At 28.8% G+C, this 24244-nt stretch overlaps 1 protein-coding gene across 7 annotated transcripts in view; it reads right to left on the bottom strand.

Moving 5' to 3' along the window:
- The window catches only part of LOC725964, a 64602-nt gene extending 45021 nt beyond the window's left edge, over positions 1-19581 (bottom strand). Inside the window, exon 1 of one of the 7 annotated variants that reach the window (XR_003304916.1) lies at positions 19149-19579. Coding sequence is in view for 6 of the 7 variants with exons in the window: in XM_016912650.2 (XP_016768139.2) it covers positions 19149-19227 (79 nt within the window). In the remaining variant the exon portion in view is untranslated. Of the gene's footprint in view, positions 1-19148 lie in introns of all 7 variants that reach the window. The other 6 variants (XM_016912650.2, XM_006561302.3, XM_006561297.3 and 3 more) reach the window with 6 other exon arrangements.
- Between the last annotated feature and the right edge of the window lie 4663 nt (positions 19582-24244).

Below are 24244 nucleotides of genomic sequence, written 5' to 3'. Positions count from 1 at the left end.
AGAACAATCATGCCAGACCCGATGTGACGCTTGGCCACGGTGATGTTCCTCCTTCGTGGCGCCCTTTAATCATTATTCCTGGTTTTAGGATGACGCGCTTCAGAATGGTGGAAAGATCGGTGAACGAATGAAAGAGAGGAGGAGGGAATCTTCTTCGATAGATCTTGTTCTTTTTATCTTGAGTTTGATAAAGTGAGAATGAATTTTGACAATGGGATCTATGGAAATGAAGGATGTTTAAGAGGTGGGATGGAATTTGAGAGTGATTAGTGGAAATATTTTAAGTATTGTTTGTGTAACGAGAGATATTGTGGGAGTAAAAGTCGTGGAAATTTTGATAAATGGAATAAGAATAAGAATAGATGAAATTTAACGTTGGAGATTGATTAATGAGAATATTCATTTTAATAATAATATTAATTAATTATTTGAAAATTTATATTTGTATCTCTATTAAAATAGAGGTGAAAACAATTGTAGGGAAAAAAACTATATCTATTATTTCTTTCAGAATAGTTGCTAAACGATTTTAATAATAATTTTTGAAAACTAAACTACATTAATAATAAAATAAAATATTTCTTTATTATATTTATTATTCTATAAAACTATTCTAGACAACTGTTCAACACAACTCTTTCTATCTCTATCTTTATCTTATAATATGAAGTCTTATTCATAACACGAGATTCAATAAAGCTAGATCCTATTTGTAATAAACTTCATTCTCAAATATAATCTCTCTAGAAGATCGAGGATTGCCAAGTTATTTGTTAAATTTTAATATTTTATGTATAAAATATGGGATATTTTTTTCGATTCGAACTAATTATTACAAAAATCCGCTTAATTAAAAGTATATACTTTTAAGGATATTGTAAAAGAAACTCAAAAGATCAAAGAAAATATTTTAAGATTAAATTAAGACGTTGCTAAAATTACAGGTCTTAAAATCTAGCATTACTTTAAATTCTTTTGAATAAAACTATACTTTTTACCCATTAATCAATTATCTCTCATAAAAAAAAAAAAATTAAAACACGAATTTATGTGATAAGAAAAAATACAAACGTTTAAAATTTCTAAAAGTCAAAAACAATTGATTCAATTTTATAATTGAATTTTTCGTACAAATTTTAGAAAAACTTAAACCGTCAGAAAAAAATTGAAAGGAGGAGAAAATGAATTTTATGATAGAAAAAAAAAAAATACGATATTACAAAGGATTGATATGTTCATATTAATACAGCAATATAACGCAATCCATCGAATGTAACTTGAACCGTGTCGCGTTTGCACGTTAAAACGAAAAGACTTTTCTAATATTGCTTCCATGGATAAGGCGGTCAAAGAGTATGTCTACATAAAGTTCGTGCTTGTAGAAGTTTCGTTTTTTATTTAAGAGCTCGCTTTTGATCTTAAACCGAGCGCGAACATTCTGTAATTAATTTTCTGTAGCCTTTCCTTTGCAAGTGATTTTTGGATAATGAATTCTTTTTTCTTCTTCTTTCCTTCTTTTTTTAATCTTTGCACGAACAATTAATAGTTTTGATTATGGCTTTGAGAATAATATCGATGGCTAATTGTATTTTGATATTAATCATCAAAATATTCTATACGATTACATTCTGCAAATTTATTATACAAATGCAAATAACATTTCTACGAATGCGACAAAATTTCAATAATGAGAATAAAAATGAGAACGAAATCTAAAAACGAAATATTAATAAAACACTTGAATATACTTTAATATCTTTCGATTATTCTCTCTTTCCATTTTAAGACTTCAATATCAACTTCATAATCGTTGCGATCAAAAACCTTTTGCAAAACATCCCTCACCGTTACATCCCTCCGATCGATAACTCTTTCTGACATTGCATATTATTTTACTACCGTCCCAAAGCTTCGATTCTCGTTACTCGGGGGACTCGTTTCTCCAACATCGAAAGTTCCTCGAAAACCATTCAACGTGTCGATTCGTGGCTTCGAATTGCAAAAAGCTTCGTAGTACGTCGCGCACACGCACGTAGAAGAATCGGGCTCGTCGAAGGGCGACACCCTTTACTAAAACTCTATGCCGGGCTTTTAATTAAACTTTCGCAATGGATTCGCCGGCCTGGCGTGACCGCTTACAATCGAGAAACGAACGAATTACTCTCAATCGCCGTCGGCGTGGCGCTTTGTTACTCTGTTTTAATCGTTTCCATCTGAAAACCATCCTTTGTTTCATCGTCTTTTGCCGTTTCGCTCTACGTTCCTCCGAGGAACGACCAAAGTTCTTAAGCGTTTGTTGTAGAATACAACGGAAAATGGAATCGTTCCGGATCGATGGGTTTTTTCCTTCGAAATTAGCATAATTGAAAATTATCAACAATATACTCGTTCGAGGCTTTGTATTAAGGGGGATACGAAACGAGGAAATCGATATTTTATCCCTTATAAAGGTTGAAACTGGATCAACGCGTTTTATCTTTGCTTAATTTGACTGTTCTTTTTTTTTTTTTTTTTTTAAATAAGAATTATACGTTGCTACGAGAAAAGGATCTCTGTGAACAAATCTAAATAATTTTTATAGTAAATTATAATACGTACTATTAAATTCTTATTCCTTTTCACGAAGAAGCAAGATATTATTGGTATTCGCATTAGAATTTCACTTTAAGAATTCTTTCACCGTTAATATAGATAGCAATTCTTTTAGGAGAGGAAAATATTCGAAAAGTTATCTATTAAAAACAATAAATTAATTTACACACATCTAACTAAAATTACTCTATCCCTTTGAAATGATATTAAAAATGAAATATTGATACTTAAAAATCTGCCTTTAATTTATCCAAATAGAACACGATGAATTAAAATATAGAATTTATAAATTAACATATAATATTGATAAACATTATCAAGATTTATTGGATTGGATAATGATGATTAAATGATTTGCGTATAACGTGACGACGCGAAGATCTGACGACGATTTCGAACAATTAGCACTCCCCATCATTCTTCCCCCTATACCACGATTTCTCGTTTCCGGTCGTCAATCGTGATCCGCTCGAGGCTACTTTTAAGCTGCATCTGAGTTACATACAGACCGAGATCCATTGGAAAAAAGTTTTAGCTGTGAATGGCCATGGGCCATGGTAATTAATCTCACCCTCCTCCCACCGAAAGAAATTAGTAAATTAATTTAATTCTTTTATAAGAAAACCCATGTAATAATAATCGTCCAGGAAAATGCGTTGAATCGTTAAAGATTTTTTATTAGGGTCAAGTAACTTTTATGTAACGAGGATATTCCGTAAAAATAGAAGAAGCACGATTGCAAAATTATTTTAAATTTTAAATTTTATATATATAGAAACATATTTTCATCTAATAAATTCATTACGAAAAGAGCAATAGAGTTATACATATATAGGAGATTATAAAAATTGAAATAAATTTCAATTTCAAAGATCACGAAGAACGAAGAACAGAAAGTATTAAGTGAGAAGATGATTCCGTTGAAATTTTCTTACTAACTTGCCGACTTCGGATCGTTCCCTTTGAACCCTCTATTTCTTTCTCTGCTAACTTTTTATTCTTCCATCGGAAGTTACGCCAATGAACCGTTCGTGAATAAAGTAAATCACTCCCCTTTTTCCCCAACTTACTGTTAGTTTCCTTTAATTAAAGGAAATTACCATGATTTATTGCCGATCTCCATTATGAAACTTTCAATTAAAACGTCACTCATTTTCTTCATCCCACGATTCCGTGATATTTTATCATTTTCAATACTAATTTCCCGTACAAGTGTATTTATAAAAAAAAATCGATAAAAAATCATCTCGTACAAAGGATTGAATATAAACACGACGAACGGACGCTAGACATGACCGAAACAGTATCGAATACTTTTAAAGTACCTACTATTGACCGAGTATCTCACGAATGGCATGTGTTCGATTTTATCGTCTAGTTCTCGGTATCGTTCTCTATATATAAGCGCTACGTGTCACGCCAAAAATCTACAGATCGATAAAAAAAACTTTTGATTCTTTTATATGGCACGCTACTACACGATTACATTCATAGTACGAGCTTCGATCCACCTATCTATCCATTGTCCACTTGATTTCAAGATTAATCTTGTCCTGCCTTTTATCGCGTGCTGCTATAATTTATTGAAATGAATGCGAAGAATGCGAGGAATCGATTTATTTAATAATCGTGGCCAATAATAAAGTAATGAAAACATTAAGAGGTTGGAAAAATATTTCTATTTCTTTTTTATTTTTCGTACGATTAATTAATTCTCGTAATTTAATATCCATTTCGATACATTCTAATACAATATTTTAGATATTTATACTAAATCCTGAGATAAATAAATATTAATTATAAATACTTTTGCTACTTATTTATCTCATCTAGCAAAGCAATATTAACATTGCATCGATATTAATTTTAATCAAAGAATAATTTATAATCAACTTATCGATCAATATCCTAACATTTTATTTCCTTATCGAACTTCTAAATATCTGCAATAATACCATTCATTTCTCTTGCCTATAAATGAACCCTATAAATCCCTATTCCATTCAATCTCCTCCCCCATTTTGCCAAACCATTTTTCCAAACCTCGGTAATCGTAATATCAATCTACGTGATCCTCATCAATTTCCTCTATCGGAGGAACAAGAGTTCCCGAAACTCGATTCCTCTTTCCAAAAGACAAATTCACGTGGACACAAATCGTGCGCAACGATATATCCACGTGCACGCTGTGTATGTGTGTGTGTGTGTCAAATTGTCAAATTGACAATATAAAACCGAGAAAACATTATTATAAAGAAGAATAGCCTCGTTCGCGTTTTCGCTCGAGCAGAAGGAAACAATCTTCCCGCAAAATTGTTTCTCTCACGGTTTGTCGCATGCGCCAAACGGAGCTTTAACGCGGAAATTTATCTTTCCCTCATGTTACAACTATTCAGGCCGGACCATGTAATGGAATTTTTTCATCAATGAGCTTTTCCTACCGACACTGTGTTCCTAAAGCCTCCTCCTTTATCGGATCTTACCTCGACCTCGCCCAGAGACGGCCGCCTTGCTACGATTTTCACCGGCTATTGCGCCATGTCGCTTCGAGGGAGGGGAGGGAGAAAGAAGAAAATTTCATTTCGAGCGGCCAGGGAGAAAGAAACGGAGAAAAAGGAGAGAGAGAGTATTTCTCATTCGGTAAGGAAGCATGATAATCGAATAGCCGGCAGGCTTTTCGTCGATGTACACTCGCGAGAGTCAAACGATCGATAGGGGGAAAAAATAGGGGGACGAATGGTCCATCTGCCGATATCCGATTGATGTGTTCGTGAGTGGTTGCCTAATGAGATGCGGAAACGATAGGAACAATCGATTAATCAAGTTGATTTCCTTGCGAAGATTAATGCGAACGTACGAGCCGTGGACGAACGAAATTAATGCGCCGGATCTTTACGAAGGAATGGAAACACGGCGGAATTGTAGTATACGGGAGGGGGGGCAATTAGATCGTCGAGGTGGATAACATCGAAGAGATAAATTGATTATCGGGATCGAAGTGTTTAGCCTTTAAATCGGTTTCGTCGAATTTTTGTTTCGTTGCTCGATACTAAAACATTTTACACTAAAAATTCAATGGAATTCAAAAAAATCGATCTATCTAGGGATATTTAATAGTTTAGAATATTGGGATTTTTATTCCTGAATTGTTTTAATTACATTAATTATTAATAAATAAATTTTGATAAAGAATTTCATCAATTTCAAATTTCTTTTTTTTTTATACACTATTAATATATGAAATATTAATTTAGTTTTCTCTAATTTAATTACTTTTATTGATTTAATCGAAAATATACTGAAAAAGGATTATAAGATTATAAGAAGAATATTTGCGAAAATTGCGAATCAATTACTCGGAAGAATTCGAAAAGATTTATACGATATCCTGAAGAATAATAGTTTCAGATATGTATCAAGAGTTACGAAATTCGCCGAGTATCGCGAGCCCAAAATGCCTTACAGACTTTCTAAAGTACACAGAATTTCAAAAGCTTTAGAGAATTTGACAAACTCCCATCAACAATATCACTCTGCTATAATACAGTACGTAAACTATATAATATCGCGAATAACAGAAGATTTTGATAAGTTTCACGGCATTTATCAACGATTTATTCAAGAGATATAGATATTCAAGAGAATATGTAGAATTTCAAGCAAGATCAAATTCTCTAGGAATACAATTCCAAATTTATTCAACACCGGCATCCGAATGCTATTCAAACTTACACATCCACTAAGCTTATTAAGTTCTCGAATATTCCCTGAAATTATACAAATCTTTGAACAGCTGATATCATAATTTGACAATTTAATTCCTGTGTAATAATAATTATAAACATTATCGAACGAAAAGACTATTCTCAAAATTATATATATCTTAATAAAATGTATTCTATCGATCAAATAAGCGATGATACATTATTTAATCATTATTATTTATAAAAAAAAAATTTGCTGAAAAAAATTGAAAGAAAGACATTTATTATAATGTTAACACGATTTCAATTATTTCCTGACTTGATAAAGTTTGGTTGCAAACTGCTATTGTCGAAACTAAACAAATTAGAATAAAAATTTTCTGCTGGATAACATCAAAATGATTTTTCAATCAATCAAATTCTTCTTTCTCTCTCTCTCTCAGAATCATCATATATTTTATCATTATAAAATTCAATAGGTAAATGTTACAAGACACGGCGAGGAAAAGAATTATTCGCGTAACAAATTTTGAACAAATGTTAATTCATAAATCAACGAACACGGCAACAGCAAAACTAATTACATGCGGCGTAGAAAGATGTTGGGACAAACGGGGGAGTTAGAATTTCATTGTGGCTATTCAGTTTACAGTGTGCCGTGAAAATTAACAGAGTTCGCGTCAAGTCACTCGTGGTTTAAGGCGGCAAACCGAAACTCACCGAGTATACAGCTGAAAACAAGGTTTTCCATTGCGTACACAAAGTGAAAACGTAACTTCGCCCAACTACTTTTTTCCAGGGGTTGATAATAAAGAAGAAACTTGATCAAAACGCTACCGAGTATTAGATTAAAAAAGAGTTATTTAATTACGAATCAGTCGAGATTAATTTAACTCGAAAACTATTCTACGTTTTAATAATATTTTTACTCCTCCCTATAATTAATAAAATTAAAAAACCGTCTTAAGATATTTTGTACATTTCGTATAGTAACAAAAAAATTAAATTTCTTTCTCTTTGTATTCTTCCTATAATATATATAATTTGGAATAATTTTAAAATTTGGCTAACTTACACGTTTCAAATTATTTATTACGATTTTTATTATCTATGTTGGTCTACGAAATTAAATTTAAGGTGCAATCATTGTTTATATACTCTTTTGACAGTTGACCCTTTGAAGAGTTCCTCTGCTCATATTAATACTTATCATAAAATATGTATATTTTCAAGTGATATATAATAAGATTGATAAAATATAGAAAAACATAAATTGCAATTTAATTCATCGTGATAAAACGTAAGAGCAACATCGAAAGTATAATCACAGAAAACAGGGCCATTGTTTAGCATGGTGCACACTGTTTGCGTTTATTGATTGCTCGGTCGACGCAAAAACGACATCAGCACGAGACATTAAAAGCACAGGCCGGCTGTAATACGATCAATACTCATTGACATATTAATCAAGAGGAAATTAAGAGGCTTACTAAAATTTTTGCTGCATATATCACGCGAAATTAAGTAGCGAGTTAATAGAGATAGAATATCAAAAAACTTGCATCAATGTTTCCTTTTCCTCTATTTTCCAGCCAAAATTTACTTCTAAATTTAATTAGAATTAAATGAAAACAATCATTTTCTTTTTTTTTATTAAAATTACAAAATCAAAACGAAAATTTATTAAACGAACGCTCTATTGTTTCTTTTAAAAATAAGAAATATAATTAAAATCCGAACTCCGAGATAATATTTTGTACATTTCGTATAGTAACAAAAAACTTTGATACTCGAATCTTTCTCTCGTTTCCTATTATTCTCCATTCGTAACGTAACATCGATCGCGTATAGAACAGGAACTCTTCAAAGGGTTTGTCAAAAGAGTATATGAACAATATACCCTGTTCAAACCAGGATTCGTCCTCGTAGGTCAGGAAAATCGAATTTACATTGCTAATTTTGCAAGGTTTCGACTGCTAACAGTTCTCACATTGAAAGACAACGAAGAAACCTCAATGAGGGATCAGTCTCGTCGAGAAAAGATACCTTCATCGTCAATTCAGATCCTCTATTCTCGGTAAAATGTTATTTATCGATATGAAGTACCTTTGATTTATTAGAACTACCCTTTTATTTTATCATTAAACGTACGAAATGAAAGAAATTCTCACGTTAACACTAACAAATTCCAACTATACAAACTTAAATTCTTTTTTTTTAAATTAAAATGTACTATTCGAGCAACTACAAACAAAATGATCTAAAATAATCTAGGAAATGTTATTATTCAATTTTCAAAAGGAGAGAATCGAAAATTAATAAAGAAAAAAAAGGATAGAAAAAATGGAATATTATATCTTGAAGATTCTTCAAAAAATTGTATCAATTATAAAAAGAATCGATCCATAAATGATTGATCACAAATAATCTACCCTATGTGCCGAGATTTTCCTATTAAAGTTTAATTTTAATAGAAATTTTATAAACTTATCACAAGTTAAAGATTTCATATCACTTTTCATCGAAGAATCAATTTTGTCTTGAACTGCCTAATTCTGCATCATTCAATCGTTTTAAAAATGACAAATCTCTTTTTAATTAAGTTTTGATTGACTTATAATTAGGGTAAATGACTTACCATTTACATTTACACACAATTTCCTTCGAATCTACTAACGAAGGGTTTACGTCATTCGTGTCAAAAGTTTCTTGCGATTCTGGAAATACGGTTTTGTAAGTCAAGCGTTCCTTCGACATATAATGACAGCATTAACAACATCGCCATTCATTCCGCTTTATCGAGTTCAATCTTGTAAATATGTTACAACTGTTTTAACAGTTCACCGACGTCTTAAAGGATTTCCGAGAATTTTTATGAGGACATTGCAATAAGTTATTCCACTAAAGACACTTTAAAAGTTTTAAATTGAACTCGATGAATTTTGAAGTTTCTTTTATATCTAGAGCTTAAAATATTAGCAAGCAAATTTTCCTTCTTTTTTATTTTAATAATGAAATGGTAATCATTGTGGGTATAATTTTAATTTATAGTAAAATATTTTTTTACTTATCACAATTTATCAAATTTGTATTTTTACAAAACAAAATATTTTATATTTATATATACGTCCCCATACAAAAGTTTTGGTACAATAAGAGTTTAATTTTCTTTTATATAAATCATAAATTTCGATTTTATACACATTTTCAAATCAAATTATTCTATATTTCGTTCTTTCCTTCTAAATAAATTTAGATTAGGTAACAATAGATTCGAGGAAATGCTTGAATCCAAAACCGTATTTGCCATAACTAACGCTAACATAAGATGAAAAGCTATATTATATACTATACATATATATATCCATAACTTCTCTTCGAACTTCATCTTTAATTACCAGTTACACACAAATTCTATCTGTTGCATCTAAGCGTTTTGTTGCTCAAAAGTAATATAATTAATTAATTCTCAACTAATACATAGCAACAACTATTAATATTCACAGATATACTTTATCTAAATTACACATATATCAAATATTAGATTCGTTAATTAGTAATATTTATTAAAATAATATTTTTTTCTTTAATTGAAGTAATATCTATTAACTTGAACAGTCTATTTTTTTCATTATTTCAGGAAGAATTAAATAGACCTTTTCGAGGTAAAGTAGTTTATCGACTCAATTTCTCATTTCAATTCTAAAGAGATTTCTAAAAAGCTGGATAAGATGGATAATAAAATCGAATATGATGATGTTCGAAGAGATTAAAAATTAATTTTCTAACCTAATTTAGATATTTATTTTCACACAATAAATGTATACAAAATAATCGTCTTTTTATTTGTCGATCTATTTTTGAGAAACAAAAGATCCATCATCGTTTAAGTGAACAACAATCTATTCTTAAAATCTTTTCCACGAGAAAAAATTCGAGAGGAAAAAAATTTAGAAAAACTGGAGGAGAAAAAGCACGAAAAAACGAAGCATAACGTTAAAAAAGTAAAGAATCTTCCTCAAGAAACATATTTCACGCCTGAACGGATCGAAAGAAGCATAGTACAACTCATCTGCTTTTCTTGCAACGCACGAATCCATCGAAAGCTTGTTTGCATGAACAGTTTTGTCACCCTACCGTATCCTCGAAGATAAATCCTGACACGATTCGATCTGCTTACTCGACCCGGGGACAAATCGAAGCATTTATATTCATACGTAACGAATAATATAAAATAATAAATCTGGACATCCTTACATAGAATTAATATTAGATTGAGTTGACAAATTTGCAAATTTATATTCTAAATTTGTAAAATTTATTTGTCTTATTACCGTCATTACTTGTGACTCGTATAATAATATTAAATAAAGATAAAAAATTGTGTAATTTTCAAAAAGAAAATTCGTTTAAATATTTAAAACAGAGAAAACGATTGACTCGAAAATTTTGAAGTCTTTGTATTCACATCCTTACATTTCCTGTACTTTATTGTTATTATATCATTATTGATTTTTATGGAATATTTTAACTACAATTCGCGTCTATAATCAATATCCACATGAACCGATTCCAATGTTCAATTTTTCCAAGATCCAATCCTCGATATTTATACCGATAAATATAATATTGGAAAGATTAACGATAGATATTGCCGTTTTCAATTGTTCAAATGACTTTTCGAAGTTCTGACTTGTTTCATCGTCTTATCCGTCGCCACATTGACAACGCCATTAATAAAAGAAGCGATACACACCAGAGGGGATTGATACACTCGTGAGACGAGAACTAATAAATAGTTCTTTCTTGTCACTGTCAATAGATTCGACGTGTTAAATCGTCCTAAAGACGAGAAGAAAAGAACGTTTCGTTTATCTTGGCTGGCTTAAAACTCTTTCAAAGTTACGCGTGAAACGATATCGGTATAAAAATTTGAAATTTCCACGTCACGAGAAATGTAGTGTGATTTAAAAGGTATAAAAATAAAATGAAAATTAGAAGTGAAATGAAATGAAATAAAATGAAGAAAAATTGAAATTAAATGAGGGGAGAGGGTTTTGAGGCAGATACGAATGGAAAAGTAGAAATAGAAGTAAAAAATAAAATGGATAATGATCGAAACGAATTGAGAATTGAGAAATTAAAAATTAAATTAAAATAAATTTAAAAAAGAGAGTTTAGAATAGATAAAAATATAAATGAGATTAAAATTAAGATGGATAATTGATTAAAGATAAATTATAAAAAATTGAAATTAAAATTAGATTGAAAGAACAAAAATAAAAAATCGAGATAAATAATAAAAATTGAAGTTAAATAAATAAATAACTGCATAGTTTTCGAGCTTTGAATATTTTAAATCAATATTTTTTTTTTGTATTTGTATTTATTTCCTTATTATTTATTATATCTGTTAGCCAGAATCAATTTATCGAATTTCCTAAAGTTATAATGACGTTATCTATAGAAAATAAAAAAACTAGATAACTAAGTTGATGTCGAAGCAAAAAAATGTTTTAAATCGTCGCTAATATAATAATAAAAAAATATGTAAATAATTCTAAAAAATATGCCGAATATATTTAAACGTAATAAATATTAGCATCGATCTCTTACTTATCAATTTTTCCAAACTTTTATATTGTTTCTATATTTTTAAAATTTTTTTGCTGGCAAAATAAATATATTTATGCACGGTATAAATTGCATTCCCAGGCAAAATTTGTATTTTATCAGAATTAAAATTGTTAAATAAAATGTAATCGCTCCATCAGTTTGAGAGGAAATACTTTTTTAATTATACGTACCGTGACGAAACGAAATGGATATTTGTTAAAAGAAATATAAATTTATTGGAATTATTAAATCGAGAATCATTTTATAACATCGTATATGATTTCCAAATAAAACGAATTATAAATTAATTTAGAATATTAATAAATATCACGATAATAAATATCACTTATTTTAAATTCTCCATCCCCGGAGGAGAATAAAAATCTTCAAAATTGAATTCCAATATTTTTCTTAATTTTATTTCATCAGATTAATCGATACCCAGTTATCATAGAAATTTTAATTAACAACGAGAATGTAATAAAACTATTACACTAAAGAAACCATAATAAAAGTCAATCAAAAAATTCAATAACCGAACGATAATTTGTCAATTATTTTCCGAACTAATCGTTATAAAATTTCTCTCTCTATCTATCTCTATCTCTCTCTTTCTTTCATCAAGAAATAAAAATTCTCAATCAAAATTATTCCTCTCTCTCATCAATATATAAATAAATATATACATAAATTTATAAAATTATCAGAGAGACTTCTGATTCTTAACAAGCTTTCTTCGCAAAAGAGAAAAAAAAAAAAGAAAAAGAAAAAACCTGTATTTTTCATTTGGATCTCGACGAAGTGGTCGAGATTTCAATTTCCATTATCGAAGGAAACACACCTAAGATCGAAGAAGCCACTCGGCCCCTATTATCGTCTTATTTGCGATCAGCTACCTACTTCGCCCCGACAATTTCAGACAGGTTGCTATGTGCTCGGTCTGATCTTGATTCCCTTGCTCCACTTAAGAATAACTTCTCTTCACGGTTCGCGAAGTATTAATGAGACGGGTGGATAACGAACATTTCGAGGTTCGATAGATATCGACTTTGCCGTATTGACAACCGTAATGAGACGCCATATTTTCATTTCTTGAAACTCGAGTAAATACTCGTCGGATGCGGAACGCGAGAAATCGATATTATGTACAATCTGAATGTGTAAAAGAGAGATTACGTTGTTGCAGGGGATTGGAATCATTTACTCGATGAGAAGAAATACTTGAAGAAGGATACGTTCTTATAATGGAAAATATAAGAATGAATATATGAATAGATAATTAATAAATTTAAAATATATATTAAATAAGGATAATTATATATCAGAAAAAAAATTAAAATTTTCTAAACTTGCTTCTACTCCTTCAAGTGTAAATTAATTTTTAAAGTATCGCGAGAGTTTTGAATCTTTTTCAAACTATTGCTATTAAATTATTAAAAAACACAAATATTAAATTACTGTATCTTTGAACCGATAATATACGTCGTTAGATGAGATCATTAACGAATTTTTAATAAAACATTAAACGTTAATATTAAAATGATTATAAAACGATTTTTATTTATTTAATCCTATTATGAACATTTACCATTGATAAATCTTCTATTTCTGTAAGTTATATTAAAGTTATAAGTACTTTAAACCATAAAGTTTGTATAGCAGAAGCTCTCGAAAGTTGATCCATAACTCATTTTGATCAACCAAATAAATATCATTTAAGTATTTTTAATATAAATTTCTAAATCTAATCTAAAATTTTGAATCCTGCATACAACAATCCGATATTATTTGCTTATGACATTTTTGTAATTTCTAAAATTTATATTTTTTAATGATTATTCTAAAACTACGATTGTATATATAAAAATATATATCAAAATTTAAAAATCGCGATCTGTTATTCGACTTAAAAAAATAAATATTTTCAATGACTAATAATTTTGATATAATTTAATTTTTCTAAATGCAATATCGCGCAAAATTTCTTTTTCTTTTTTTTTTTTTCTTTTCGAAGATTTAAAAAGATCACAAAGACAGATGAGAGAATACAGTTTCTTGAATTTCGTATTCGTCTGGAATGGTGCAGAAGAGAATGGAATTATGCAAAGCACGCACCGTTGATTTGGAAAGTTGTCCCTCATCCGATCCTGATCTGATGTTTAATGCTTCCGCAGTTACGCGATATATAACAATTTAAATACGAGAAAAAAAAAATCTATAATAAGATACTTTTAAATAATTATAATCTAAATTTTTCTATGCAATACTTCGATCCGATTCCTCAATAATTAACAACAATAAAAATTGTTACAATTTAAACGCCATTGCCAAATATCATAAATGTTCGAACGAAAAACAAAACAAAATTTAACGTAAAAATAAATTATAAATATAAAAGATATAATGAGGGAATTTTAATATTCTGAACAAATGAGAAAACATCGAGTGCGTGCATATACAACGATTCATTAAATCATCAAAATTGATGAACAAATTATGCGATAAACGATACATATCGATAGATATTCTGCTTGAATCAAATAAATCTAATTAAATAGACGAATAGCCTTATATGTAATCAAAATAATTAGAGAGACTTTCGAAAAGAGTATGCACTGTATATACGCGCAAGTGGCGAAAATGTTCACACGCTCGTTTAGGTTTATCGAGAAAAATATATCGGAATTCCTCTATTGTTATCGTTTTATCAATGGTCCAATGGCAGAAAATTTGCATTGTTCCGTACTGATGGCAAAAGACATTATCATAAACATTGGCTTTCGAAAAAGAGAAAATTAAAAGAGGTAATTATCGATCGGCTAATTACAGAGAGGAAAGCAAATCAACAATCGCCATCATCGAAATGTTTGACATTTGCTGCTGAAAACTGTGCTAATTGTCGCGCTCGTTCGAATAAGGGTAGGAAAATATTTGGAAGCTCCGAAAGGAATGTCAAATTATAACTTTTATAGAAACGGAAGATAAAAGCAAATAATACGATTGAAATAAACGCATGAAATAAACGGATTGCAAATGTTTTATGCAAATTTAAATTTTTATGAACACGATTAAAATGGAAATGAAATTGGAAAAAATTGGAATAAAGATCTATTTCGTTCAACTCTTCAAATACCATAACATGAGATTTACTTTGAATATTTATATCTCTTTACGTGTATATTATAGATTTTTAAATAATATATTAATGTATTTAATAATTAATCGCGTTCTCTTTTTGATGTCAATCTACATCACATTAACGTATAAAATATTATCAAAGTAACAGAAGAAAAGATACGAGGATCATAGAAAGATTATAAGTATTACGTATGCTATTTATATACTAAAAATTATATTGTTTTCTAATAACTATACCACGATACCATTAATAATAGTTATTCATTCTAACTAGTTAAAATATTCTATCTAACATTTCTTCATTTTTTAATGGATATTAAAATATTTGAAATCTCTTTAAGATTCCCCTAAGACTTTCTTCAATGAAACTTTCGAAGTTTCAAAGTTTCGAACGTCGCATCCCTAATTCTAAACCCTAATTCTACATTATTTTTCCTAAATTCCTATTCAATTTTATCCCAATTCAACGCTATGCATACGCATATCCAAATCTCCATAGAACTAATATAAATAATATTCGAAATTCAAGAAAATTATTCCTCTCAATTACCCGCACAATTTCCCTCTCCCTTAAAAGATACGAAACCCGTATCTTTCGATTTTCGTGAAAAGAATCCAACGGAACGATCCTTAAAACACGATTATCCCCACGATCGTAAGCGAAAACGACGATAGGGAGGATTTTCACGGTACGAGGAGATAACGTGTCCCTTCGATTAGATTCTTTGGGTTGAAATTCTCGTCCCGATACAAGCCGTTTACCGTAGATATTTTCCATGGAAGATGGTGCGAATGCAAACTGAATAAAATAATAACTTGGTTCCGGTGTATTTCGCGGCGTCTGCGATAAAATATTCTCCCGAGTACATTTTGCAAGGAATTTCATCGGTTGCCATCGTATCCGAGTACGTAATATGCCAAAGGGAGTCGTTGTTGTTGCATTGTCTGGCAGGGGCGAGTGGAGAAGGGAAGGTCATCCGAGCCTCCGAGGAATTCATATTAGACGAACGCGCGTGCGAACGGTTCAACAGCTTGACAAGATGATTGCCGTACAATTTGCGACATTTCAACGGGGGAGGAGGTTATACACGTATGTTGCTGCGATTGAGCAGTCCGTCGTCTCGATCGTTCTATACCGCGCACGCGATCCCAGAATTTACGCGTCACGCCGAGATTCCGCGAAATCTTTCCCCGTTCGTCGCTGATCTACGCGCAATGTACTCCTTATGACGATGTTGTGGGATATTGGATATCGGAGACGTATACTTGAAGGAAATACCGAGTTCTCGAATCTTGAAACTTTGCATTATTTTTATGATTCGAAACTATCGAAATAAAGGATAATTTTTTAATTTAAGTAATTTATAAACATTCTGCGAGGATAGATTCGTTAGATTTTTAAACTTATCGATCTAAAAAATAAATATTGTGACGTAAAATATAATTTATAGAAAAAATTTTAAATTTCCTTTGTTGCGTATAATTATTATGAAATTTATCCTTAACTCTTTTTTTTACAACCTAAACATACACTAAGAGAGAGATTTAGAATTTAATATTTGGATTTCTATTCTAACTTCTTAAATCCTGATTGTATTTTACAACATCATTTTCTATATTAAAAATTACTGATATGAATTTAATATGTTCAAAATGAGAGATTTATCGTACTACTACTACTTATTTCTAAAAACTGTAACTATAACTATAAACTGATATTGAAAAATTCAAAAGTCGTTGCGTTTCAAAAGACACATTTCTTGTTATAATTAGATATTAAAAACAAAATAACTGAAACTAAATAACTAATTACTATATTATTGAATACTGAATTATATATTTTCTCTAAAAAATTTTAGAAAATATTTGTGCCTGGAATGCTGTTATCTGGCCTGTTTTCTTAACTGTATTTAAAATAAAAATTCTAACGATTACATAATTGATTAAAATTTAAAAATTAAAATAATTTGTTTCATTTTTAAGAAATAATTTTGCTAATTTACATCGATACTTTTAGAGAAACTATTTTCGCACTATCTAAATTCAACTAAATTCAACGTGATACATATCGAAAGAATGTTCTAACAATAATAAACATCATGAGTATCCGACGTAAGCCAGTTTCCGGTGAATATCAAAATTCTTTTGCACAAATTTGATTTCTCACAACGTCATAAACGACGTTGACAAGTAAAGGAGCGGAAAATAAACGGTTAAAGTAATAAAACGCTCCGACCTCGGTGAATATCTCTTTTGAAACGCATTCTCTTTAACACGAATGCATCGCTTCGTCAAAAAATCATTCTAGCATTGCTAAAGATTTATTTCTGTTACAACAGTAAAAGACGGTGAAAAGAAAAAGAAGAAAATTTTATTCCATAGTCACCGATGCAAAAATATATAGGTATCTTCTAATTAATAGAAAGTTTAAAAAGTTAAATCATTTTTAAGCGATCGTTATTTTAATAGATATTATATTAAGTAATAAAATTGCGAATTATATATAAAATTGTATCAATTGAATATTTATTGATTTATATTTAATATTTATCGCGAAACTGAATGTTATCATCATGATTGGAAAAGATTTTTTTATTCATTTATTTGTTCATATATTTTAATAAAATATCGTCATGATTTTTATCCTAATCCTAGATATAACTCTAAATAATTTCTTTTTAAATAACAATCGAAAAATCGAGTTATAATTTAATTATTTTTTTTTTTCTATTTTATTAATTATCTCTTGAAGAATCCAAGTTTAAATACTAACTCTAAAAGGCAATTGAATTGAATTCTGCTTAAAACCCACCCCCTAAAGTCAATCAATGTATTATATTATTAATGTTATTTCATTTCCATAATTATTGCAATAATTAATCAAATTTTTTTCTATATATCAAACATATCGATACTTTCATTTCAATATGACAATCATGTATTGAAATTTTAAAAAAAATTTATATTTTTTGAATATTTTTACATATATTTTTTTTAATATTCAATTAAAAAATCTTAACGTGAAAAATAAAAAATGTTTTATGTAATCAATTTACAATTAATTGAAATTAAACATCACATTTAATTATATATAAGTTTATAACAACACGTATTAAAAATTTTTTAATAAATATACTGTATAAGAAAAAATGAATTCGATTCGTATTCATAATAACAAACGAAAAACATAATAAAAATAAGATATAAAATATAAAAATCTGTATATAATAACAATTATTTCTTGCTGTTCTATAAAGTTATATTTTTAATAGTTGATATTAAAAATGAAAGTATCGATACATCTTTTATATATGTAAATACATATATAAAATACAGTTGATCACGACATCGACGAACCAGTTTCTCAATGATCATTCGAATAACATTCTGTTATTCAGATTTCTTTCAATGAATGGCAAAAATTCGAGTGATATAACGATTTCAAAAACAAAATCTCCTCGAAAACAGAACGTTGTTTGAAAACATAAATGCATCGCGCATCGATATAAAGAAATGAATGAAATATACTATATTCTTTCATAATTAAATGCTATTATCATTACATTAAATCACATACTTATTGAATGCATGATTGTTATATATTTTTTGTTATGTACTATAATTTTTACTCTTACCAAAATGATTTTAATGGGTAAACAAAAAGGTAAACAAAAATTTATTAAAGAATTTTGAATTTTGAATTCTTCAATAACCAAAAATATTTATTTTATATTTTTACTTTTGTTAAACTGATTGAAACATATTAATATTAACTATATAAACGTTATTTTAATAGAATACATTTAAATATTATTAACTATAATATTTTTTTGTTTAAATTAGCTATATAATAAATTTTGTACTTTCTTTATATCAGTTCTAAATTCCATATTTATTCTCGAAATTCAATTATATAAATTAATTATTTTCATAAATTAAAAATATAAATTTCATAAATTAAAAAACGTAATATATATTCACTGTAAATTGTATCAACATCTTAAAAATCATTCTTTTTATTACTAGTCAATTGGATAATTTTTTAATGATAATTCCCAAAGTTGTTGATATTTTTACGAATATAATCTATTTACTCACCGTATGGCAGAACAAATCCACAGATGAGCAATATGGAATAAAGAAGCCACAGCAAATTCGCACTTTTCTCCGTACACATGGCGCGATGCACACAGTTATCGGCCGTTTTCAAACACCCGTGCCGTATCGCGCGGCCACTCGCGTGGCTCTGAGAGTTCCTCGTTAGATTTCGAGTTTGAATCGCGATCTTTCTCTGTCTTTCGCTCTTTATCTCACACGCAGCCTCAGAAAGCGGTCCAGCGCCTGCCCGCTGACAATATTCCAAACTGCTTGGAACAGAGGGCACCACTTTCCAAACTTGATCTTTTATATACGTATGACGAAAATAGAAGATAAGTTACATCAAATAGATAAAAATTTGAACAGACTAAACAATTATTTATATAACTTGATATAAAACATATTTTGATAAACAAAAACATATGTTTTTAAAATATACGAATTTAAACAAACGATTAATAATTCGAATAAAATACAGCTATATCAACAATTGGTAACGTAGATTTCTAAGAAATTTCTTTTCTAAATATATTAATATATTTACGAGATATTCGAAAAATTGATTCTAATCATATCAAAACAAAAATATATATCTTTAAAACATACGAGTTCGAATAAATGATTAATTCGAAAAATATATCTATATCAACAATTGATAATGTAGATTTCTATTATATCCAAGAAAAAATGTTTCAAATATACAAATATATCTTGAGAAATATATATCATATCTAATCATATTAAAACAAAAAAAATATATCTTTAAAATATACGAGCACGAATAAATAATTAATTCGAAAAATATCAAATCTCTTCAAAATCTATATTGAAAATTAATAATATAGATTTCTATTATTTCCAAGAAAGAAGAATTTATTAAATATAAAGGTATATTAATAAATTTATATAAAAAAAAACAAATGTACCACTGATAAAATCTTGATTGCTATCAGATCAATGAATTATTAAACGAGAATATAAAAAACAATAATTTCACGATAATCTATCAAGAATTCTAATAGCAATTTTGAAAGAAATATGATATCAAAAACAGCTATAATAAAAACAAAAAGACATTTCTATGTTATAATTCAATATATATATTCAAATGCAAAAAATGTAATAAATAAAAATTCAACTATTATTCAAAAATAAGAAAAAATATTAATTTCTCTATTTTTTTATTATTGACAGAGTAGAATATAACGAATTATACACAAAAACAACTTGTTACAACATTTTATAAAATTAAAAAATGGAAACGCGAACGCAGCCAATTAGCTCATATTATTTACTATAAAATTTATACTTGTATCGAATATACAAAAATAAATTATGTAGTAAATAATAATGATTACCAGGTCTCACCAACTTGGAGGTTGCTGCGATTTGGAGACCCACCCTACCCGCACGGTCCCATCCACCCTCCATTCAGCAAAAATTTATTAAAATCAATGATAAATACTCCTTTTGATGTAAATTTGCAAAATGTTCAATCCATAAACATTATACAAAACAAACAGCAAAAGGAATCTCAACGAAAACCGAGAAGCTAAATCTGAAAATAAAAATTGAATTAAATCTTAATTCTATGCAACACATCTCTATGAAATTTGAAAAATGAAAAACAACACATTACTTCATATATATATCAATATTTTATATTATTATGAGCATAAATATATAAAATATTAATAAATTATGAAGTTTGAAAACAAAAAAAAAAGTGAAATGCATTTCAGAGAATTTTATTTATTTTATTAACACCACTTTTAATATCAATCATCATTATCAAGCATTACCAAGCATTACCAAGCATTATTAAAGATGCATTTGGAAATATGTTCTATTTTCTACAACAGCAATTCTACAAGCAATCTACTTACTATTTTCCTTAAATTTTTCAATATAAAAATTTCAATAAATCAATTTAGAAATATCCGAATCATAAATGTTAATTTAATATAATTCTTAAGGAAACTTAACCTATAATCTTCAACATCAAGCCTAAACCTAACCTCTTATTCTCTTCTTATTTATATATTAACTAAATCCTTATTTCAATCACTTTATTCAAAAGTCTAAAAGTAGTACCTTCCTAATTCAAAGATTAAAGAGAAGCCTATCTACATAAAAATCTTAACAGAATTAAAATTAAAGATAATACAAAATATAAACATCCATTATTGATTCCACACTCTGAAACTGAATAAGATTATAAAAGATTACTACAAAATTTTGTAAAATACAGTTTCTTTACAATTCATTAGAGAGTCACACCCTATCACATCATCCCTACCTATCCACAGAATCTAATAAAATACAGTTATATATTTCTAATTCATTACAGAGTCACACTTTATCACACCATCCCTACCTACATAGAATCTAATTTTACAAGATACAATTATACCTTTCCAATTCATTACAGACTCACACCCTATCATATCATCCCTACCTATCCACAGAATCTAATAAAATACAGTTATATCTTTCTAATTCATTACAGAATCACACTTCATCACACCATCCTTATCAACACAGAATCTAAATATATTTCTCTCTATATTTCTAAAGGAAGGTATTACCTATCAATATAAAAAATCTATCTAAAAGATTTGTTTAGGGGCCCCTTCTACCTAAAAATAAACATTATATAAAATGTAATGATGTAATGTAATGATGAGTGATGATTGATTGATTTCAAAGTAGGTCCTGAAACAAATAAAATTCTAAATTAATAAATTAGTAACATATAAATATTTATTAATCGAAGATACAAAATTTTCTTGAAATAGAATTGATATACCTGAAACAAACTCAAATAAAGGATTAGCATAAGGGTATAAAAAATATTGTAATTTCTTAAAAATTAATGATATAAAATGATAAATATAATGAACATTCACCATTATTCACTTCAAAAAATTTCATAAAACAAAAAATTTCATAAAACAATTTTAATTCAAAATTTTAATGACTAAGTCTTCATCAAAGAGAAAAACAAATATTACAAATATTAGCAATATTTTTTGCAACGAATGTAGGAAATATAATGTGAAGGGATGCTGAAAAAGAAAAAAAATGTAGTAGTCAGAAGGACTACTAAAATAAAAATATCTTCCACTCGATATGAATCGAATAACAAACCGGGAGTGGAATATTCATTTCGTATCGCAACACTAATAAAATAATATATTCTTTTATCAAATAAAAAATTTTTAAATCAACCGCGATGAGTGCTTTCTTATACTTGCAATATTAATTAATTTATATTTATTAAAAAAAAAAAATAAACAAAAAAGACATGGAAAATTCCCGGAAATAATCAATTATTTACGCAACGTTACTCTATGCACTCAAATTTAAACAACGCAACACTAATAAAGAATAATCGAAAAAAGATCCAATGGTCTCCTTAATGATTGCCATTGTACAATCACCCTTGTAGCTTTTTAGCCACTTAAGATGATTCAGGAACAGGAACGTTGAGTTCTTCCACAATTCCAGTGAAAGAAATTTGGGCATTCAATATTCGCAACACTACTTGAACAAACGCGAATCTCATCTTAACGCAACACTAATGCAAAACGCGATTCTCATCTTAACGCAACACTAATGCAAACGCGATTCTCATCTTAACGCAACACTAATGCAAACGCGATTCTCATCTTAACGCAACACTAATGCAAACGCGATTCTCATCTTAACGCAACACTAATGCAAACGCGATTCTCATCTTAACGCAACACTAATGCAAACGCGATTCTCATCTTAACGCATTTGTTGATCGCGCGCAATGCGATCGGTAAATTCAGTGTTTGCTTCGTATAACAGTTTTTTTAATATTTAGAGCACACAGATAGGCCTCTACTAAATTACTAATAATTATTCGCGAAACAGAAATCAGTGTTTGTTCGCCTTTCTATTGAAATCGGACGCGTGGAGGAGCTTTTTTATTTTTATTTTTTTATTTTTTTTTGAATATCGGTTTCGTTACAGGGTGTAGAGTCAGTGTGCCTGGAGGATCGGGCGATCATCCATCACGCGGAAGAGGTAATTATTATTTATTAAAAATTTGGGGATAAAAAGTTTTAAAGATAAAAAAAGGACATTTTTTTTTAATTTTTGTATTGGGAAATTTTTTAATTTATTCATCAATGTGTTATTTTTACAGATACTGTAATTTAATAAGTGTAATTTTATATTTTTGTTTAAGAGCAGAGGGGTTCATTTCTCGTGGACTTCAGTTTTAAACGATATGTGATCGCGCGCGAATGCGATCGATAGATTCAGTGTTTGCTTCGTAATAGTCTTTTAATATTTAGAGCACACAATAGGCTAATTAAATTACTATAATTTATTCGCGAAACTAGAGTCAGTGTTTTGTTCGCCGCTTCTATTTGGAATCGACGCTTAGTAGCTTTTTATTTTTATTTTTTTTTATTGAATATTCGTTTTCGGTACAGGGTAGATCAGTGCTTCTTGAGGAATCGGGCGGTCATCCATCACGCGAAAGAGGTAATTGTTTTTATATATTTTCTAATTGCTTCAACTTTTTCATATAATCAGAATTTTAATGGTATTGTTTCTGTTTGGTTACAGTTTTCCCTTCTCGTGAGACTACTTGCGATGACATCTTGGACCACGACAATGCAGATTCTTCGCATCTATTGGTGAGTCGCATGCATTTATTTCCTCCGGTCATTCAATCATGTCGTGGACGAAAGGTCCGTATCGACACGGATGATGGTTGTATACGTAGAATTTGCACGAGCACAGTGACACGGGTATTTATTATTATATACTCGTGATGTAACATTTTTCTTGTATTATTATTAGATCAGGATAGATCTTCTTGCAGTCGCGTTTTTGAAAGATAATTATATTTTATTAAATAACAGAATAATTATTAATATATGGAATGATATGAATATTAGTTTGATTGATCTTTGATTGAAAATATTTCTCTTGATTATTTTGTAAAATGGAATGATGTAATATTTATGAATATTATTAGAAATATTATTTATGAATAAGATTAAGGTTCAAATAAGTGAGAAATAAAATGAAATGAATTGAAATTGTGGAGAAGT

Source organism: Apis mellifera, linkage group LG6 (genome assembly GCF_003254395.2).
Source record: "Apis mellifera strain DH4 linkage group LG6, Amel_HAv3.1, whole genome shotgun sequence".
Lineage (NCBI taxonomy): Eukaryota > Metazoa > Arthropoda > Insecta > Hymenoptera > Apidae > Apis > Apis mellifera.
The sequence above is the reverse complement of the archived record's forward strand: the minus strand, read 5'-3'. Positions and strand labels throughout refer to the sequence as shown.